Source organism: Ursus americanus, chromosome 22 (genome assembly GCF_024610735.1).
Source record: "Ursus americanus isolate L20-20 chromosome 22, mUrsAme1.1.p, whole genome shotgun sequence".
Classification (NCBI taxonomy): domain Eukaryota; kingdom Metazoa; phylum Chordata; class Mammalia; order Carnivora; family Ursidae; genus Ursus; species Ursus americanus.
Window position 1 is genome coordinate 49,063,601 of NC_142148.1, and position 22,371 is coordinate 49,085,971.

General features: G+C 46.4%; 1 protein-coding gene and 1 long non-coding RNA gene across 2 annotated transcripts in view; both read right to left on the reverse strand.

Annotated features, from left to right (window-relative positions):
- Positions 1–21,149, reverse strand: part of LOC148108102 (uncharacterized) — a 100,480-nt gene extending 79,331 nt beyond the window's left edge. The window contains exons 1-3 of the mRNA XM_087853887.1: positions 21,095–21,149; positions 19,140–19,629; positions 3,708–3,805 (exon numbers count right to left, since the gene is read on the reverse strand). Coding sequence (XP_087710013.1) covers positions 3,708–3,805; positions 19,140–19,629; positions 21,095–21,149 — 643 coding nt within the window. The remainder of the gene's footprint in view (positions 1–3,707; positions 3,806–19,139; positions 19,630–21,094) is intronic.
- Positions 8,400–18,628, reverse strand: LOC148108103 (uncharacterized). Its single transcript, XR_015721187.1, has 2 exons — positions 16,104–18,628; positions 8,400–15,216 (listed from the first exon to the last, which is right to left on the reverse strand). It is a non-coding gene; the product is annotated as an uncharacterized LOC148108103 (long non-coding RNA).
- Positions 21,150–22,371: the final 1,222 nt, after the last annotated feature.

Here is a 22,371-nt window from a genome sequence, read left to right on the forward strand (position 1 = left end):
CAACCACGCTACCCCTTTCCCCCTTCAACAGTGTCTCTCCACCCTCAGGACACAGGGCAGCTGAGGACAGCGTGCATGGCCTGAGACCTGGCGTCAGCCTGCCGGCTCCGTACTCTTGAGAAAGCTACTGTAAGCTCTGAACCTGACCTTTCCCCGCCCGTGACATGAAGACACCACCACGGACCTCAGGGACCCGGCTGCGTTGCTCAGCACCCAGACGGTGAGTAAGTGTGAGGATGACCGTACACCCTGGACCTAAGTCACCCAGATGCAATCTCTCACTACCCTCTCCCCCTTCACACCACCGTCCAGGCGGGCTTTCATTCTGACCACGCCCCCACACTGCGCCGAGCACTTGCCAGAGTGTCCTCCAAGTCGCCAAACCCGAAGGCCAAACCTCAGTCCTCATCATGACCTTTCCTGACACTTCAGAGAGTTGATCACATCCTCCTCCTGGACACTTCTTCCCTTCTTCCCATGGTGCCAGTGCTTGTGGTCTTCTTCACACCTGCTCTGTGCCAAACACTGCTCATGTTCGTCCTTGAGCACTCGATGGCAGAGTGACCCGAGGCTCAGGCTTGCTTGTCTTCTCTGTGCTCACTCCCTCGGTGACCACAGACTGTCACTGCGTTTTCATGGCCACTTCCAGCTCAGACTTCTCTTCCAAGCTCCAAATGCCTATTTACAACTGCCTACATGACATCTCTACTTGGATCCCTAACAGAATCACAAACTTAAAATGCCTACAGTGAGCTCCCCATCTGGCCCTCTAAACCAAGTTCCACCCACAGCCTTCCCCCCATCTAGTTGCCCAGGCCAAGAGCCTTCTAGTCAACTCAACTCCTCCCTTTGCCCTCACACCCCTTATCCAATCTGTCAGCAAATCCTACTGCTTCTACCTTTGAAATACATCCAAGGCCCAACTGCTTCTCACCACCTCCAGTTTTCCTGCTCCAATCCCAGCCTCCGCTGCCGCTCACCTGGTTCCCTGAACAGCGTGCCGACAATCTCCTGGTTGTCCTCTACTCTCCCCCACCCTCCAACCCCCACCACCAGTGTCTATTCCCAACACACTAGCCTTTCAAACCTCAGCCGAATCTCAGGGCTCAACACTGAGGGAGGGACAGCTGCCCTCTGGAGCCGACAGCCAGCACCGCCTTACCCTAGCGACTCTTTGTTTGGACAAACAGCCCCAGAACCTCACAGTTCAATCTATGTCAATTGTTCTCAGCTGCCCTGACGCTAAATAAGCTATCTTTATTCACCAAATGGGGGGTTTCAGATGGGTCTCCGGGCAACCTTCCTTTCTGTCTACTGCCTCCCCACACCCCATTAACCCTGAAAATAATCTCCATACATATTTCAGCAATTCAACTCCTCCAAAACTTTGCTTTGCTTTCCTAGAATTCTGATTGTAAAACACCTCCATCCCAAGTTCTGCCTTAAGAATGCAACACCCCAAAACAAATCAAGAACCAAGAACCTGATCCATCCTGCAGGGGCTCAAGTGGACCAGGGCACTCAGGTACATCAAGGGACCCGGATCTCAGAGGAACACCATTAAGTCGATGCTGTACAAAGCCAGGCTTACTCGTGTGGCCTCACCAGTTGTCCAGAATTGGGGGAAACAATTATAGAAACACTGGTTATAAGGTATTTTTCCTGGGTTTACATATTTTCAAACGGGGGGGAGGGGAGGGGAGGGGAGGGCCAAACTAGAAGCAGCAGATTATATCCCGGTGCTCAAAGTTCCAGTGAGCCAAGAACGGGCTCTCAGTTCACTGTCAGGCCTTCGTTCCGCTGCACATCACATTAAGAAGAAAAATTTTGTGTAATTTCTGCTAAATATGAAACTGTCTTGGGCTCTACCATGACGAACGATTTTTAATAGCTAATGCTGATGAAAAGTTATACTTGATATTCTCCCTCTTGTTTGGATCCACTAAGAAAAGAGAACTTATTTTGTGGCAAGCATTAAACACTACTTCATCCAGCATTTAGTGAAAACTACCCATGGGTCAAGCAGAAAACATGCAGAAACAAAATAACAAAATCTTTGCCCTTAAAGATGCAGAAACAGACTTGTACCCAATAAATATAGCCCACTGGTACAGGAAGAAACATCGAAATGTGCAGGGAGGGTGGGGAGGAGACAAAGGATGTAAACAGCTGGGCATGGCCTTCTCCAAAAGACAGCAGAGTCACACCTGGCACAGCACACAGAACAGGTGCCTCTCGTAGCCAAGAAAGGGTAGAAGGAATCAGAGAAAAGGAGCAAGACTTCCAGGCCTTACTTGGAAACTGAAACTTCGTGACACAATTTTCCTTCCCTTCCCTAATACCTAATCCTGGCAGAAACAAAAGTGGGTTTGGAGGAGAAAGGAGAACAAAGGAGGAAAGTGAACTGACCCCCAGAAGGAAATGGAAAAACAATCCAGAGTCCTGCCCCTTGGACATCTAAGACAAACACACTTGCCAAAGTCAAATTCAACGTAATTATAATGATTCTGAATTCTGAATCCATGAAGTCTAAGTTTATGGGGCTTTTACACCAAAGCAATGTATTGCTAAAATCTTACCAATGCTAATACCACAAGACAGATTGATGAATCTTCTATCAACGATCTGTCCTCGATTTACCACTAGGCCTACCAGAAAGAGCAGTCTTTGGAAATAAGACAAACTGGAATAGAATCTCAATTCTATAACCTCCCAACTGTGGAGTGCAGCACAAGTGCCAAGGTTACAAATGAACAAAGCACAAATAACCCAATCTCTGGGGCTTAGTTTTCCTCTCATTAAAGTGGGGGAACTGCCACCGAATAGCAATTGCTAACATTTGTGAATGCTGAGCACATTTCACATTTCTTATGGCATCTTCACCACAACCCTGGGAGAGCGGTCACATCACCAGCACCCTTTGTCAGAGGAAAGAGCTAGGTTTAAGTAGTCAGTGAAGAGGGGCGCCTGGGTGGCACAGCGGTTAAGCGTCTGCCTTCGGCTCAAGGCGTGATCCCGGCGTTATGGGATCGAGCCCCAAGTCAGGCTCCTCCGCTATGAGCCTGCTTCTTCCTCTCCCAGTCCCCCTGCTTGTGTTCCCTCTCTCCCGGCTGTCTCTATCTCTGTCAAATAAATAAATAAGATCTTAAAAAAAAAAAAAAAGTAGTCAGTGAAGAGTTCGCATGGAGAGAAAGCTAGGTTTCAGTAGTTAGTGAAGTTAGTAAGTAAGCAGCCAAGCCAACATCTGAATCCACAGCCCATAAGAATAAAACACAAGTAAAAAGCACAGGCTCCAAAGCCAGACTGAGTCTGAATCCCAGCTTTGCTTTTTACTAACTTAGTAACCTTTAACCTCTGTTTCAGTTATGCAAATGTGAACCAGGGACAAAGGGTAGCCTCATTCAGGGGATTACTGCCAGAGACTCACTGAGGAGCTGGATGGCCCAGTGCTGACCCTGTTGGGGCACTCTTCTAGGGCACATGCTGCTACTGTCACAACTATCAGGGACAGGACTGTCATCCTGCCTGCCTCTCTCCACACATAAAAGGCACTAAACAACTAATATTTCTTCCCTCACCTACTCTGCAAAATCAACTAGCTTTTATTTGTTTCTAGTATATGTCAAAGAAACCTTAAGACAGATGAAAGAAAAATCAAAACAAAAGGAAAAACCAAAACACAAATGTAGCAAGAGAATTATACTCACAGTTCTGAAGGCCACGGTAACTCTGTGAAGAAATCAAACGTGGGTTTAAAGGAAATGCTCCCGGTTTCTCTTTCCTCTTTCCATAGTCCTCAGAGAACCTGACAAGGAGAGACAACATGCGCATTAAAACCCCCTTCCTTTCACTTCTTGAAGCTCTACTGAACTCACCCCTCAGCCAGTTCCATCACCTCCCACGCAAGCCTACTGGGCAACGCCTGGGATGAGGGGTGAGAAGAGGGCACCACGACCCTGTCTTCAAACCTATTTCTACTTAAGAAACACACAGGAAGGAGCGCCTGGGTGGCTCAGTCGTTAAGCGTGGGCCTTCGGCTCAGGGCGTGATCCCAGAGTCCTGGGATCGAGCCCCACATCAGGCTCCTACGCTGGGAGCCTGCTTCTTCCTCTCCCACTCCCCCTGCCTGTGTCTCCTCTCTCACTGGTATCTCTCTCTGTCAAATAAATAAATAAAATCTTAAAAAAAAAAAAGAAAAGAAATACATGTGAAGCAACTGGAAACTATTCAAACATATCAAAAATCATAAATTAACAGGGTGTGGTTGGCTAATAAGTGCACGATACAATGACAGAGTATAGACATCTGTTCCACTGCCTTCCATCAAAACTATACTACAGAGATATTTTTTAAAAATGTTCTAAACAGGGGCGCCTGGGTGGCTCAGTCTGTTAAGCATCTGCCTTCAGCTCAGGTCATGATCCCAGGGTCCAGGGATGGAGCCCCAGGTCAGGCTCCCTGCTCAACAGGGAGTCTGCTTCTCCCTCTCACTCTGCCCCTCCCCGTTTGTGCTCTCTGCTCTCTCTCCTATGCATACACTCACTCCCTCAAATAAGTAAATAAATAAAATCTTTTTTAAAAATGTTTGAAACAGCACAGGGAGAACTGAAAGGAGAAAAAAGCCAAGATTTTTGAAGTACTGAGGAAATCTTCTAACATGGAAGATTGAGACCCAAACAAAAAAGTAAAAAGAAGAAACCTGGAGGAGACAGAAACTATAACAGACTGAAGTAGAGTAAAGGAGGCAGCAGGCCCAAGAAAGCCAGGTCCTAATTCAGCAGTGGAACACACGGAAACCACTTCCACTTGCACAGCAGTGTCCTAGAAGACCAGAAGTGGCAGCAGCAGTGTAGACAGAACGGGGGTAAAGAAGGCATAGCCCCAAATACAGAGGAGCCGGGGAAGGCCATGGAAGCTGAAACCAGAACCTCAACACCAGGCACAACGTGACGCCCCCTCACTCTGAAAGAAGATGGGAGGGGGCATTCCCCGGAAAAGTAGAGGCGTCTATGGACTGAAGTCACCCTGCCCAGCTGCACTGAACAGAGCTGGACTTAATGACCGTACATACAGTGAACAGTGAATTCTCCAGCTCTCCTACAACAGACCACACACGCACACCGCTGGCTTCCAGAATCTGAAGTCAGAATTGTGCCGGAAAGAGACTGGAGAATATTTCTGGGGAATCTGATCAGCTCCAAAAGACAGATATAAAGATACTAACCCTGGGGACCCCCAACACATGGCCCACCCAGAATACCCTGATATAAAAGTCAAAGGGCCCCACCACGTCAGACAGGAGAAGGAAGGAAACAACCTAAAAGAAACAGAGACTATACAAACTATCAATAATATAGAGGTAAGACAACACTGCAATCAATAAAGAAAAACAGGATGTCCTTCTAGAAAAATAGAAAAAGAGCTCTTGGAAATCTAAAGAACCTTTCTGAAATCAGAAATAATAAACTAAAGAAAAGTTAAGTCAAACTGAAGTCATCTCCCTGAACAGAGAATAAAAAGAACCCCCCCCAAAAAAAGGGCAGAAAAGGAGGAGCAAAGGAAGGAAGAAGAAGAAGAAGAAGAAAAAGGTATTAAGATAATTACAACCTTTGCCCAGGACAGCCAAGTTCCGGATAATAAGACTTCCAGGAAAACAAAATAAGGAAAAGCAAGAGAGAAAACCTCAGCACAGTAATGCCAAAGAGTATTCCCAGAACTGAAAACTCCCAGTTACCAGAATGAAGGGACCCGCTGAATATGCAGCACAGTGGATGAAAACCGACCACACAAGGTACACCATCACGACATTTCAAAAGACTTGGACAAATTGTAAAACTCCTACAAGCTTCTAAAGATGGGAGGGGAAACAAGTTACATACGAAGGAAAAATGAGAATAGCTTCTGAATTCTAAAACAGTAACATGAAAACAAGAAGGCAATGGAGCAATCTTTGAATTTATGAACAAAAATGAATTCCAATACAGAACTCTATACCCAGCGAAACCATCAATCAAGTTTCAATCATGCATGGTCCCAAAAGGTTTGCCTCCTAAGCATCCTATGTCAGAAAGCCCCTGGAGAAAGTCTTCCACCAAAACACGAGCATCAACAAAAAATGAGCAAGGCATGAGCTTCCATCAGAAGGGATAAGGGAATCCCCAGGACGACGATGAAGGGAGATTCCAGAATGGTGGCTGTGCACCAGGAGAGAGAGAAACAAGTCCAAGCCGGAGCAGTGTTGCTCAAGAGGAGGGAATGCTGAAGGCTGTCTTCAACTTGTCCAAAAACACTGTACTATCTTTTTAAAGTAATTAACGCCACCAAAAGGAAGAAGTCAGTGAAGAAAGACAAAGACAAGAGTTGCCACAAACATAAAATCCAACTGTGGACAAAAGCCAAACGATGAGAACAAAGGAACATCCAGGGACAACACAATAAAAGACCGAAGGAGCAAGCAGCTCGGAAAAGAACAGAACAGAGATCTCCAGGAAACTGTCTGCCAGAAATCAAACGTGAAGAAGAGATGAGTCTGTATGACCATGAAGAAAAATTACTAAGAGGCTACTGGAAGGTATGGGGAAAATAGGTCTGGGGTAGGGGGTAAATTACAATAGGTATAAAAAGGGTTAAGAATGTGGGGGACTGATGGGGCATCTGGGTGGCACAGTGGTTAAGTGTCTGCCTTCAGCTCAGGGCGTGATCCCGGTGTTATGGGATCGAGCCCCACATCAGGCTCCTCCGCTGGGAGCCTGCTTCTTCCTCTCCCACTCCCCCTGCTTGTGTTCCCTCTCTCGCTGGCTGTCTCTGTCTCTGTCGAATAAATAAATAAAATCTTAAAAAAAAAAAAAAAAAGTGGGGGACTGAAGAAAGATAAGTACCCGTCATAATGCTCTGGGCGCACCTCTATCACAGGACTTACCCACTGTACCATCATCACTGACTGACTTCTCTGTCTCCCTCCCTCGGCTGCAAAGACCTTTTGGAGAGGATCATTTCTCATCCAGTTATCACCCTGCAGAGTCCAGTACAACGCCTGCTACAAGAGTATACACAAAAGCAAAGGGTTTTTGTATTTTTTTGCATTTATTCGGGTACTGAGTATCTACTACACATACCTGCTATCCTTCCGGAGAACTAGAATTCAAAGACATATGGACCTTGCTTGCCTTTAAATTTAAAGAGTTTCAACTTTTTTTCACACCTGAGAAAACAAATATTTCTCCTATATCCTCACTCTCCCCAAAAGATGAAAAGTTCACCAGGGGCTTACAGAACTTTAATAGTCCGGCTATCACTAATGGATATGGAACCCAAGACCTGATGACACTTGCTTGACATTGTACGCATTGTGTAATATGAAAAGGGTGCCGGCTTGGGTATCAGGACACCTGGTTTCTAGTACTTTAGAATTACTCCTTTTGAAGAAGAGGAAATCCCAACTCCTTGATATGACCTGTCGGTCCCTGAATGATCAAGCGCAGTCTGACTGTCATGCTATCTCCCGTGAATCCTACAAAGCAGCAACATTAAGCCATTTTCGGTGTACAGAACAACCTGTGCCCTCCTCGACACCTCCTCCACCTGGACCTTCTTCCCCGGGATGACCTGGACGCATGTGCGGTGGGAGCTGTGCCCTTCCCCCAGGTGAGACACCTCTCTCCTGTCCCCCTCAGCACGCCTTCACATGACACCAGTATCTGTGGAGTGGCTGACAAATGCCATGCACGGCCCCAGGACACAAGGCAATAGACGAGAGAGACGCAGGACTCTGCGGTGGTGGAGCTTCCTGTGCAACAAACTAGAGCGGATGTTAAATCGGGCCTGTCAGTGTCTTCCTCCACCCAAACAGCAAGATTCTGGGGACAACGACAGCCTAAGTTCCGCAGCCTCAGCACCGCCATCCCAGACAAATATTTAAAGCACTATTAAATAAAACCAAAGTGAAGGTCAAAAAGCCCCAGTGCCTGCAGCAGGTGAGTACCATTTGCTCTTTAAAAGCCCTCCTCTCCCTTCTGAAGCGCATGACTGCAACACCTCCTTGACCGACCCTTGTACTAGTTAACCACCCGCTTGTCATAGGAATCTGCTCCCGTCAGAATCAACCACACGCTGCTCTGATCTTGTCAATAGTATCAACCCTACCTCCTTCTCGACCCAACCCTTTCTGTACTCCTAAACACTAGTAAAAACATCCAGTCTCACAGACCCCAGCCTCTCCCGCCTCTGCACCTTTAGAGCGGGCATGTCCTCCACGAGGCCCTGCCTGCTTCCCACCTTCCACTCTCTTTCTACAGATCCCTGCAGACAGCCAGACCTGCAGAGGTCACGGCATCTGGTCCACAGCCAGTTTCTGTATGGTTCTGGGCTAATCAAGGTTTTTACCCTTTTAAAGGTTGTTTAAAAAAAAAAAAAAGGCAGCTATGTGACAGGCCCTATGTGGCCTACAAAGCCTGAAATGTTTACTATCTGACCTTTAACAGAGAAAGTTTGCTGACCTCTGAGCGTGACCGTGACGGGGACATGCCCTCCAGGTCCTCAGAGCACTCTGCTCTGGCACTATCACTGTAGGCATCACACTGCACGCTGACTGCCTCACTCCCCTCCTGTCTGTGCCCCCGGGGGCTGACACTACACCAGGCACAAGACAGGTATTTAATACTGTTGACGCCTCAACAACTGGGTCCACGTATACACAGATTTTTTTTGATACATGCCGCATAGTAAATGTAGTTTCTCATAATTTTCTCAACATCCTCTTTTCTCTAACTTACCTTTTTATAATACAGTATATGATACACATACAAAATATGTGCTAACTGCCGATTCTCAACTATGGGGAAGGGTCCGGCGGCCCGCACTGTTCAGGGGTCAACTGTCCTGGCACTTTACATGTGTACACCATCCCACATAGTAACTGCACGCAGAGCTTCAAAGATCACAGATACTAGAGTTTATATAGACAGTACCAGAAGTCACGTGACTAAAGGCAACGCACCAGTATTTGTACCTCAACCTCCTGTTTCCTAGTTAAGATGCTCTTTCTACTAAAAAGACCTGCGTCTCTACACAAACTACGATACCTAGACATCTTTGATTACTAATACCTGAGACTTTAGCTAAGGGTAAAATTTAATTTTTGACTCGCTATTTAATTTTGATAATTTTTAAATTACTGCTACTTTTTGTAAATTAAAGAAAAAAGAAAGAAACAGACACCCTAAGGAAGCACTAGGCAGGTATTTGTAAATTAAATATCAGTACTTAGTGGTTTTCTACTCAGTGCACCACAGCCTCCCATGATCCCACCTATACCGGTCTGAGAACCCACACCACCTTAGAGACAGGCTCCATGATACGCCTGTCAAAGAGGCTCAATCCTCTGTCTAGCTGTGCCTGCTCTAGGCGGACTTCGGAAAAAGTCAAGAGTCCGGCCAGCACTGTGTAAGAGAACGCTCCATGACGATGAAAATGTCCCATCTCTGCACTGTCCGAGGTGGTAGCCACTAGCCACACCTGCATACTGAGCACCCAAACTGGGGCTAGTGTCACTGTCAAACAGAACTTTTCATTTTATTTAATTTTAATTTAAATAGCCACACATGGCTAGCAACGACTACAGGAGACACAGATCCAAGTCTAGACTCCAAACACTGCAGTGAAATAAAACACACTTTTCCCTGTATCCTTAACTACAGGCTGTGTTATCTGGCCCAATCATTCCCCTGAAAAAGACTAAAAAAGATGGACAGAATACTTTAAAATCTTAAAATCAACCAGAAACTGACAAGACAATAAGGAAAGAACAGGCCAAAATTAAAGTGAAATCAGGAACCCAAAGAGATGAACAAGCACAGAAACCACCTCTGCCCTGCAGTCATTTGCCAATTCTGAAAATTTTCAACTTCCATTTTTACAACCATGCAGGGAAAGAGGAGTAAGAATCAAAAGCTGGGTCCCTTAGGGTGTTTAACCAAAAACACTACCTCCAGAAGCAGGGCCCTAAAGGCTACAGAGCTCAAGATAAAAGAAACCAGAGGTGAATCACCTCTCCAGTAAAATCACAGCACTGGGCGGTCCAAAATACCTCAAGCCTTAAACCTGCTTTAAACTGGTTGAAGCAAAAAAGAAAATAAATTAAAAAAAAAGCTCTCAGAAGGAGCTATATCTTCATTCTATGCCTCAATAGACTCCTACAAATAATCAGAACTAAGTTAAGAATCCTACAAATAATATTCTACACCATATATAAAAATGAATCACAGACCTAAATGTAAACCTGAAACTTTTCTAGAGGGGGATGGAGGGAAATAAAGGAGAAAACCTTTGTGACCTAGGATTAGGCAACAACTTCTTAACTACGACACTGAAAAACCACAGTCCAGGGGTACCTGGGAGACTCAGTCAGTTAAGTGTCTGCCTTGGGCTCAGGTCATGATCTCAGGGCGCTGGGATTGAGTCCCAAAGGCAGCAGGCTCCCTGCTCAGTGGGGAGTCCGCTGCTCCCTCTCCCTCGGCCCCTCCCCCCATCCTGCTCTCTCTCCCTACCTCAAATAAATAAAATCTTTGAAAGAGAGAGAGAGAATGCAAAAACAAACCATAGCATGAGAGAAAAGCACAGCACACATCTGACAAAGACTTGTATCCAGAATATATAAAGAACCCACCAATAAGACAAAAAATTTAATAGGCAAAAGATTTGAACACCAAAAGATACACAGGTGGCAAAACCACAAAGAAAAACCATTACACACCTATCGGAATGGCTGAAAAGCTAAAAGACTAACCATACCAAATGTTGCCCCAACGATCCAGCGTGACTGGAACTCTCACACAAAGCTGGGAGGAATGTGAAATGGTTCAGCCATTCCAGGACAGAGTTTGACACTTTCTCAAAAAGCCAACATAGGCCTACCACAGGATCCAGCCATTACAGTGCTAGACCCAACCATTTCCAGGAAAAACAAAAGCCGATGGTCACATGAAGACTTGAGCAAAATTATTCAAAGGCTTTATTTGTAATAACTCAAACCAAGAAACGACTCTCCACACACTGATCACGTTCGACGTCATCCCAAGCAACAGCAGGCAGAAATTCCTTGCAAGTCAGCAAGGGATTCTAAAACAGATACAGATCTGCAAAGGGTCAAGGAGGGCCAAGGTATGCTTAAAAAGGAACCAAGTGGGAAGAGTTCCACAATAAGACCTGTTATAAAACTAAAATAATTGAAGCAACTTAAACTGGGCAGTACCAGTGGAATTCAAGAAAGTCCAAAACAGATGCACATACACACGGACCTTTCATTTCCAAGAAAAGGGGCACTGCAGAGCGCTGGGGGAAAGATGCTCTTTTCAATGAACGGTGTTCAGACAACTAGCCTGTCCACAGGTTAATGAAGCTGGATTCCTTCTTCAGATTATGCACCAAAACCAATTCTGAGAGAATTACAAAGTTAAAGGTTAAAAGCAAAAGTATAAAAGCATTTAGAGAATAAATGAGGAACTAGTTCATGACCTCAGGGCAGGGAAAGACACAAAAAGCTTACAAAGGAAAAGACTGACAAATGGCACTAATTAAACTTAAGAACTTCTATTCATAAAAAAAAAAACAAACACAAAAAAACCACTGAGTCAGTGAAACTGCATATGACAAAGTGGGAAGAGACAGCAGCAAAATACATAACCAACAAAGAATGTGTGTTCTGAATATATATAGTCTACAAATCAATTTAAAAATAACCTAATAGAAAAATATGGGCACTTCGAAAAACAGTGAATCCGAATGGCCAGTAAATGTATAAAAATGTGCAACCTCACTGTAACCAGGAAAAGGCTATTTAAAACCACAAGGCAGCAACACAGCAGAAACCACCAGAAGGGGCGGGGCGGGGCGACTGACACAAGACCAGAGCAGGGCTGAAGCAGTCATGAGAGAGAAGACTGGGGGGCGGCTGGAGCCTCCCAGCACAGCGGGGAGCAACAGGAGACTCCCTCACTGAGAGGTGCTCCAGGCCAGGCGCTCTGATGTACATTTAGTGGGCTCACAGTCTATAACTGACTATAAACTAGAACTTTAACTTCACTTGACCAATGTAAGGAGAAAGAAACTGTTGCAGATCACTTTTTCCCACCAGCTCATTCCTTTTATTTTCTCCATCACAGGGCTGCACCACTGACTCAGTCTGACGGGGGCCAGAAGAGGACGTGGAAACATCCTTTGTACTTCGCGTCCACATGATGGTAACCTAAGTCCACCCGTCTGTCCCTAATTCTCTTCTCTACCTTAGTAACAACTTCATGTACTTCAAGGTCACAAGGCCCCCTCAGCAGAAGCACAGACTCTTCTTCAATCATTAAACCAATGACTGAGGGCCAACCCACTATAGTAGGAGGAGGAGGAAGCTGTGAAGGACCCACAGATCCGTACAGGATAATACAGAGTCCCTGTCCCTGAGCTCACAATATTCTATTTGCCTTCAGGTGCGTCCAACTCTGCATAAGACATAGTAGAAAGTAAGCATATCACCAATTCCATCTTTGAACACTAACTTTTATCTAGCTCTGATCTTAGGGAAAAACTAAAGGACAAAGGCAAAACAATACATATTAAATTTAGATATGACCTTAATGCTAGGCATAGAATCAATTCACACAATACCGTTTTAGTAGTCACCCCAAGACTTGGAAATCATCCTGACTCTAGTATAAGCAAGCCAATCTCTCAACACCAAAACAAAACCACCAGGGAACACGTGCCTTGAGCACCCACATATACACACTTTCCTGCTATCTGCCAAAAACCACAAGTCCAGGGGCCATACAAATTGCTATTTCAATGCAAAATCATTTATTTAAAATCCAAACCAAGATTCAAAAGAATTTAATGACCTCAGCATAAAACATTCAAAATCCCTAAACAAAATTAGTTGTGAGGTCTTCCCAAGACTCTAGAAAACCTGAAAAACATACTGAAAAAGAGTCCTGAAGTGAAGGCAATCTCACTAGCAAATCTAAGTGGTCAGAAGCCAAACACATGCCTCTGCCATTTACGACTGATTTTTTGCCTGCTACGACTTGCATTTCTCTTAAAACACTCTCGAGTAGTGGTTGACAGACACTAGCATGCAACAAAAGCTCCTGGACAGCATGTTCAAACAGACTGCGGGCCCCACCCCCCGAGTCTGATTCAGGAGGTCAGAGGTGGGGCACGAGCACAGGCATTTCTAACCCGGCCAAGTGATGGTGATGCAGTTGTACTTTGAGAACCACTGCAAACAACCAGTTTACTGGTTTACTGTGGTGTGCGCACGCACGTGTTTCCCTTCGCAATAAGCAAGACCAAGGGGAACTTGCTGAGGAAGAACAAACTCTTTTTTCTACGCAAATACTAACTTTTCTTGCCTGAGTGAAGGTAAGTGACCTGTTGCTCAAAACGTTTACTCTGAACAACAACGTAAAAGACTCTCTAAGCAGATCATCGGAAGGCCGGTGTGTCATGGAACTGGCATTACAGTGTTAGGAAGATGGATTTTTTTTTTTTTAAGATTTTATTTATTTATTTGACAGAGAGAGACAGCCAGCGAGAGAGGTAACACAAGCAGGGGAAGTGGGAGAGGAAGAAGCAGGCTGCCAGCGGAGCAGGGAGCCCGATGTGGGGCTCGATTCCAGGACCTTGGGATCATGCCCTGAGCTGAAGGCAGATGCTTCACAACTGAGCCACCCAGGCGCCCCTGGGAAGATGCATTTTTAAAAATGGTTTCAGGGCATAATGTAAAACCCTTGTAAAGTACATGATGAATCCAACTGATTAGTAGAAGATACATTAGAGCTTCTAGACCAGTCATCAAGGATCTTTTATAAATCCCAACTTCCTAGGTCTTCAGAATATAGAATGAGTCCTAACGAACACATGACCAATTCCTACAAAATTAATTTCTAGAAAAAAACATTTGAAAACTATAAAGGGACAGAGAAATGCCTTTTTCCCGCAGCTCAAGTTTCATGATATTTGTAATCTAAAATAAAGCAGACAAAGATAGAAACAGACAATCCAAATTCTCCCTGGTATCAAGTCCTACCTGGTTTGTAAGTAAGGTTCTTTACCAAGGCAAACAAAAAACAGTGGACTGCTGACTGACGCAGGAACAGTTCTCCAACAACGAATGAGCCTGGGTTCTTTCATTCAATAAATATTGTGTCAGACACTGGGGATGCCATAGTGTGTAAAACAAAGTTTCTGCCCTCGTGTTGCTTAAATTCTATAAAAAGACACACAATGCACTACAAATATGGAATGTATAAAACCCCTTCAGCTCTTTCTTCAGTCCATCAAAGACAAACACATGGTGCTTTGGTCACAAGTAGACCCAACAAACACCTACCATTCACAGCACAATCCAAAGCACCAGATGGCAGGACTTTTAAGATAGAAAATGGAGGCAGAAAGGAGATCCTAGGCACAGACAGCCCATAGATAAAACTTTTTAGGTTCTTCTGAGCCTTGGTTTTGGTCCACTGGCCCTAAATAAAGGAGGACAGAGTACGTCAAGTCTTAAAAGCACTATGGAAAATTCTAAATCGGTGAGAATGAGCACATTCACTTCAGAAACATTTATAGAGCAGCAATGTGTTAGAGATTATAAATTCTAGGATTTACTACAAGGGGATGAAACCTGCATGAGAAATTTACAATTTACTTTTCCCTCACATTACACCTTGCTTCCCACAAAACTATATTCATAAACACTGACACCCCCCCCCCCAAAAAAAGTCACCAATGAAAAAACTGTGTAACAATGTAGAGGTAGTGTAAAGCACAACCTTGAACAAATAAGAAGCGTCAATCACTGCACTATGCATTATATATTTGTATTTAACTGATTTTAAATTAACTTAAAATAATTAAACAATTTTGGTATGTTCATTAAAATGTTTACCTACACCATGTTGGCCAGATCACAGCTTCATGATATGAAAGCGTCAGATTCAAACAGAAAATATAATTATTTCAACTCTCCCAGACACGGTACTTACACCTGCATGCTACTCACTCCCCCTTCGGAAGGCTGGGTTCAGATCTGTGAGACTACTGCTGCTCTAGTCCTGTCTGGTCCTAGAAGCTGCACAGAGAGTTCAGCAGGCCCAGCCAACAAGGACCTACCCCTTGTGGGCCAAGAAGCCCACGGCAAGCTCCTCGAACTCCAAACTTCCAGTGTCTCCTCTGCAAAAATGAGGATAGCAATACCACAATCAATGGTTCTCAGGAGGAATAAAGCAGAAAAAGCATGAAAGCAATCACTTCAGGTCTGGCACGTGTCATCTCCCAGATTTAATTCATCGGTAAAAAGGTAGTGACACCTACCAACAACACACAATACCCCACACGTAGCAGTAACATTACATCTCCTCCCCTATCAGTGGATAACATTCACATGTATGACTTTGGTCATTTTTCTTGTTCTGAAAAATGAGTTTACAGTAAATGCCAATGTATATCAATAAGATCTAGGCAGAATTTGTTTCGTTCAATACAAAGCTTGCAAGGAAAGACCTTCATGTCCTGACAAATAAGTAAACTCTGTGACGATGCTACTTGTTCCCTTCTCGGAGGCTTTCAACTGCTAAAAAGTGGCAATAGTGCCACCCAGCCAAAAACATCTATTTCATACTTTCCTCTAAAAACCACTTCATTAGTGTTTATGCAAATCAGACCATAATTAACAGCATTTGCTAAAAATCTCACCTATCCTGAAACTTGAATTACATATGCCTATCTGAATTTTATTTCCATGATAGAGCCTAGCAAAAAAAAACAATACAACTGTTACAGACAGGAAGAGAGGGGGTTCTTCTGGCACTTTATAATCAGAAACACATTTATGTAGTTCTGAATGGTAAGATTTGGCACCATTCCTAGAAATTAATGCCACAAAGTGGTAGACAGCAATTTCATTTCTCCTACACTAGGTTGCCTTTTGGTAGTCATGAAATGGAAGAGAGAAAAAAAAAAAACCTTGCACAAATATTAGCAGAGAGAAAAAGCCATCAACGGTTTAAATAATCCACTACGAAACATGGTTTTCAGAAGAGACATAAAAAAACAACTACTTAAGGCAGCTGGCTGAGGCACTGAAACACAGGTACACCCAAACAGGAGCTGGAACCGCGCTCATCCTCTTCCACCGAGGATCCTTCTAAGGACAGAGATGCGACTTCAGATTTGAATGCTTACTGCACTCACAAACTTCCTGGAATTTACTACTATTCACTCAAATAAGGTCATTTACTTTGCCCAAGTTTTTAGAATTTGCATTTTAAATAATTTCTATAGGCATCAGTAAAAATTCCCAAAGACCCCCACAGCAATATTTTGCTAATTATTTAAGGGATTTTAGTAAGGACATACAGTAACGAAATAAGTTCTTAAGCTCGAGCTTTAAGACAAAATAAACTACTACAGAAACTAAACTTTACTGGTTTACAAGCCAAAAAAAACCCCTCATTTCACAAACGATAGAATTTTTAATTATATTGAAATTTAAAACAAGATTTTAGCCGAAAACTGTCTAAACTGAAAATGTTTACTTTCAAAAGTTAAAGACTTACATATTAAGACTTTGACTCTCATCTTTCCTGTGTTACCCTTGAGACAAGTATTTTCTCAAAATTAAGACACTTAAAAATACAGGAAAAAAGGTTTCCATAAAATCTTTAGAGATAGAGAAGTAGCAACTCAAAACTAACATCCAAAAAAGAAGAGTCATGTTCAAAATGACTCTTTACTACACGATAGAACATACACAGTACACAGAAGACACTATAATTTTTCCTGCGGGAACTAATCAGCATTTTTTAAGGGGATAGCTTTAACAATACAATTGTTATTTAGACAATTTCTCAAACTTCCCAGCGAGAAAAGTTATGTGACTTGCTGAAGAACCCAATTTTAAGAATTGGGATGTCAAGTTCTCTAATTTCCAACAATGGGCATGGAGTGCTAGAGAAACGATGTTAGTGAGAAATGTTCTAATGATCTGCACTGTGGCTCCTAACTTCTGGTTTCACCGGACACTTCCACCCCATCGCACTCATGGAGCTTCACTCCTAATCACGACTCACCTTCAGCGGACCGCCGGCCTGAAAAGAGGCTGAAGTCCTCTCTCCTGTAGGGCTCTGCCCCAGGACTCTTGGCCCCAAACCTTAAACACTAAGTTCTGGATTCAATGTCTTTATTTATCCAAGGACTTGCTTCTTGATGCATCATCACCTCTGAACAATGCGTAGGTCCTTTTATTCAGTGTATATACTCAAGTCTTAGGTTGATTGTGGGACCCTTTAAAAGACAGCAATGGGTTTTAAACAATCTTTCCCCAGTTTTCATTATTAAATCAGAGTATATGATAATCACCGGAAAGATATTACTTAAAGAATGTGTAACATGGGATCTTGCTGCTTCGACAACATTTAGCACACAAATGTATTCAAGACACGAGTGGTAGGCTCATTCAGTGTTTCACCTCCAAGGACAGCCACAAAGAGAAAACAATGTACTCATAAAGACACCGGAACGCAAACTTTCTTCAGAAGTTTCATGTGTTTAAATATTGCAGGATGTTAAAAATTATCTCCAAAGCACAATGGCATGAAAAAATCACCTACATTGGATCTCAACAAAAGTAAGGTGAATGCTAATTTGCAATGTATCTTTCCATCACTTCATCCACCTTTCAGGTTTTCAAGAGATGAGACAACTGACCAGAGTTCACACATTTCCAAGAGAAGACTGCTTCCATTATGAGTTTTACAAATAAAATATTAAGAGTGAGGCTCTGGTATTTCATTTCAAATAGTAATGGCCTATTTTTCCAACCACGAAAATGTTGACATTCTACCTAAGAATCCCAGCGTTGGTCGTCTTATGTACAGATCCCCAAATCCTTACACCGCCTTCGGCTTGAATGTATTTCAACCAGTTCCCATAATTACTACATTACTATTATCTTAGTCTCACTGCCAAAAACCCAGCTGCAGGCTAACCATGCAAGAATGAGACACTGTTGAAATGACTAAAAAATTTTTTTTACCCTTACTGCATTAAGCTAAATCCTGCAATTAAATAAAACCAAGTAACACACACACACACACACACACACACACACACACACACACACACACCCCTCCTCCTCCTCCTGAGAAAAGAAAGGAAAGGAGAGAGAAAGAAACAAGTCCTTCTTCCACCTAAGCCAGAAGCAGAGCTAGGGGCTGGGTTGGGAAGAGGTAAACTTGGAGGCACAATGAATCAACGAGGTCTCCAGGGCTTTCGCCCCAAAAACCACAGGGCCACAGCAAGTTGAGCGCCAGCTGCGGGGAAAGAGCTGGCCCGGATCCGGGTTCGAGGCTCGCCCTTCCCTGCCGCAGGGCCAGTGAGTCCCCATATCGGGTCAGGGCTCTTCTCCCCCCTCCAGGTCCCCAAGGATTTCCCTCTTCCTCCTCCTTTCTCTCTCCCCCCTTTTGTCTTTGAGGCAATTGGCCAGCTCCCAAGGAGGCCGGCTGGCCTCCCCAAGCCCCCGGCCTCCCTGTGCGCTCCGGCCTCGAGCCCCTCCGTCTCTCCGAGACCCCCGAATCCACCAACTTCCCCATCTTTCACGAACCCCTCCAGGCCTTCTCATGTCCCCCAAACCTCCCCGTTTACCCGAGCCCCCGGCCTCCCCTCGTCCCCTGGCCTGCTGGAGCACGCCGACCTCCCCACAAGTCCGTCCTCCACCCATAGCCGTTCTCCCAGAACACGCCCCCTCGTCCCCCTTCCCTGGCCTCTCCTGTCCCCCCGGCGGCCTCCCCACATCCCCGTCCTCCCGGAAACCCCCAGTCCGTCCCACATCTCCCGACCCGCCCGCGCCCCGATCCTCCCCAGAGTGCCGCCCTCCCCGGGCCCCTCCCTCGTCCTCCCCACTTCTCCGGCCTCCCCACATCCTCGGCCTCCCAAGCGGCGCGCGGGAGGGGTCCGTCTCCGCCTCATCCGCGGCGCGGACCGGCTGGTTAGCCCCGCTCGGCCCTCCGCCCGCGGGCCGCGGCCCTGCCAACCCCCAGCACCAGGAGCCGGCCCACCCGCCCGCCTCCCGGCCCCCGCCCCCTCCCCGCACTCACATGTACCGCGCGGGGCGCCGGGAGGCGAGGGCAGACCACTGCGAGGCGGCGCCGCGAACCGACGGGCGGCGCTCCCTCCAACGCCTCACGCCGCGGGCGCACAGCGCTCCCGGCGGCGGCGGCGGCGGCGGTCCCGGCGGCGGCGGCGGCGGCGGCAGTAGCAGCAGCAGCAGCGGCGGGCTTGCGCCCTCTGGCCGTGCTGCGTAGGCGAGGGCCGCGCATGCGCGGCGACCGGCTGAGGAGCGCTTCACCGCCCCGGCGCGCGCCCGGCCGCGTCCCCGCGCCGAGCTTCCGCCCCCCCCACCACCCCCTCCGGAGGACCGGGCATGCGCCCGGTGGCCCGCGCATGCCCTGCACAACACGGGGCTCCGGTCCCGAGACCGCGCCGGACAGTCGCGCGGGGCATTCAGGACGGCAATGGACTGAGCGAGCCTGTGGTGGCCGGGTCTGGGGAAGCCTCGGCGGAGGCCGGGAGGCGCGGCCCGCCGAGCTGAGGTCCCGGAGGTCCCACTGGCGGCACTCTGGGCCGGCGGGGCTGGACCGACCTCGGGGAAGCCCTCCCACCCGCTGCCCTGCCCCCCACAGCCCGGACGCGGCCCCTTTGCAGGGCCTCCCTAGCCCGCCGCCCTGCAGCCCAGCCCCAGGGCCGGAACCCGCAGGGTCGCGCCCCCCAGTGGGCCGGGGCCTGGCCCGAGTCCTCGCGCGTGTCTTCGCCAGGCTTCCTGCCCACCCCGAGGAGTTAGGTGTCCCGGGCCCCTCTGCACACAGGAGAGTGAGGCTCACATCAGGGATGTGTTCCGTGGCATCACAGCTAATGCTGGGCTGTACTTAGATTGAATCCTGAAAGACGGCCTGAAAGAGGCTGTGGGAGGCGGCTGGAGGTAGACAGATGTGGGGCCTGCGTGCTGGTCCCTGGGCTGCAGAAAGAAGAGGAGGACCCCCGGGATCTGGGAGTCACCAGGCCTAGGGCAGCTGAGCAGACCCAGGACACCAAGTGGAAGGGGCAAAAATGCACTCGTCCAGGGGCTTCTTCAGGCATCCTTAGGAACCTGGCGTTTGTTCTTTAGGCCGCAGGCAGCCTGGGGAGGGTTTCAAGCAGGAAGTAATATCTGATTTGTGTTCTTAAAAAAAAAAAAAATGGATAGGAAGGGGCAGGGCTACTTTCATCTTTATGGCGTCACTTTGATCCTCACCACAAGCCAGGAGGGTCCTGGGATGGATCCATGCATTGGTCTCCCTACTCAGAGGGGAGTCTGCTTCTCCCTCTCCCTCTGCCCCTCCCCCTGCTCTCTCTCTCTCAAATGAATAAATAAAATCTTTAAAAGAACAAAGGTAATAAATATCCCAAACTCATCATTTCCTGATGGCTTTACTACATACTGCTATCATCTACGCTCTCGTCTGTTGTATCTTTACAGCAGAAATCCACGGAAATGACGTGACGAGCCGCTGACATCTCTTCCTGACTGTTCAGTAAGGGCAGGCTGGGAGCTTGAAATCAGCCACGGTGGGAATATGCACCCCATGGAGACTGGCACACGCCACAAATCAGCACCCCCCCCCCCCGCGGGAGCCTGTTATATTTACCAGCATTGCACGGTCTATGTGCTGCATGGTGAGATGACATACAGTCTGGAAACAATGAGACAGGGACATTTAAAACAAAGCTTCATTTTAGTCCAACGAAATGAAATGCGTTCTGAGCACCTGCGAATTCCGTGCCCACCTCTCGCTTCCTCCGCCGTTGACTCTCCGTGATGACAGCTGTGATTTGTGAGCACCTGGTACATGCCAGGCGTATGAAGTTGTATTCTCTTATTATCACTTTCCGGTTCAGTGTGAATATTGTCCCATTTCATGAATGAGAAAACGGAGGCACAGAAGGGTTAAGACACTGCCCAGGATCAAACCTTTTGCACCCTGCCTCAGGGCCTCTTGTCTGGCTCCGTGTGTACCGTCCCCCTTTCTTGCCCGAAGCAATCCAGAATCTGCGACTATGTCATTGGACATGTCGTCACTTTAAGTTCCAATTGATCTTCATATCCACTTGTTCTGCGTTTTCTGAAATGTCATTTATTCTTTGGCTTGAGCGATTTTCCTTTCCATCTTCTCCACTCTCTGCGATTGCATTTAATGGCAACGTTGATAAAGCCCTTTTCTTTAGGGTGATCTTGTCAAAGCGAGGGGTACTTTATAACCTTCAGCAGATAATTAATGCGTGTGACAACCCACAGACATTGCACACACTTCAGCAGGAGGATTGGGAGGAGTTCACAAGCACCTGAGCTGGAAATAAATTACAGGGGAAAGGCCTGCACCCCCTCCCCCGGGAACCCACACTCCGAGGCTGGCACCTCCTCCTTCCCGCAGCATCCTTGTTAACAGTGTCGGCAGCCAGCGTGGTCACCGTAAGGGGGAAACCGAGGCAAGGAAGTGCCTCACCCAGGGCATCAGCAAATCAGCACCAGAGGTGTGTGGGACACAGGAGTTCTGGGCAGAACCCAGCCAAGAACGGGGATTACCTCATGCTAAATCCAGTGTTTGTTGAACGACTGAATGAAGGTCCCTATGTACTCCTTTCTCCCCGTGAATATGTACAGCGTGTTACCTTTGACCCTCTGACTGTGGTTAAAGTGAAGAGAAAGAAAAGAAAAGAAAAGAGAAGAGAAGAGAAGAGAAGAGAAGAGAAGAGAAGAGAAGAGAAGAGAAAAGAAAAGAGAAAAGAAAAGAAAGAGAGGTTTTTCTTTGTGATGAGAACTCTCAGAACTTGCTCTTCTCACACCTCTCAAATACACCATAGAGCAGTAATGAACTGTAGTCCTGGGGTGTACTGTAAATCCCTATTCCTTATTGATCTGAAACTGGAATTTGTACCTTTTCACCATTCACTAAATTCCCGCACCCCCTCCGCCCTCTGCTTCTGGTTACTTCAATCTGATCTCTTTTTCTGAGTTAGTCTTCCCCCTTTTCTCTTCTTTGTCTCAGATTCCACAGAGAAGGGAAAAATAGCTCTCTGTCTCTCTCTCTAGACAGGATCAATCTCTCTCTCTCTCTCTATGCTTCTCTACAGAAAGTCTTTGCCCTGTCTCCCTTATTTCACTTGGCATCACGCTTTCAAAGTCCGGTACTGTTAGCACACTTAGCGGGATGTCCTTTTCTTCTGGCTGATTCCTATGCTATTCTCTAGGTACCACTTCTTTCCCTACTCAGCACTAAAGGGCACTGATGTTTT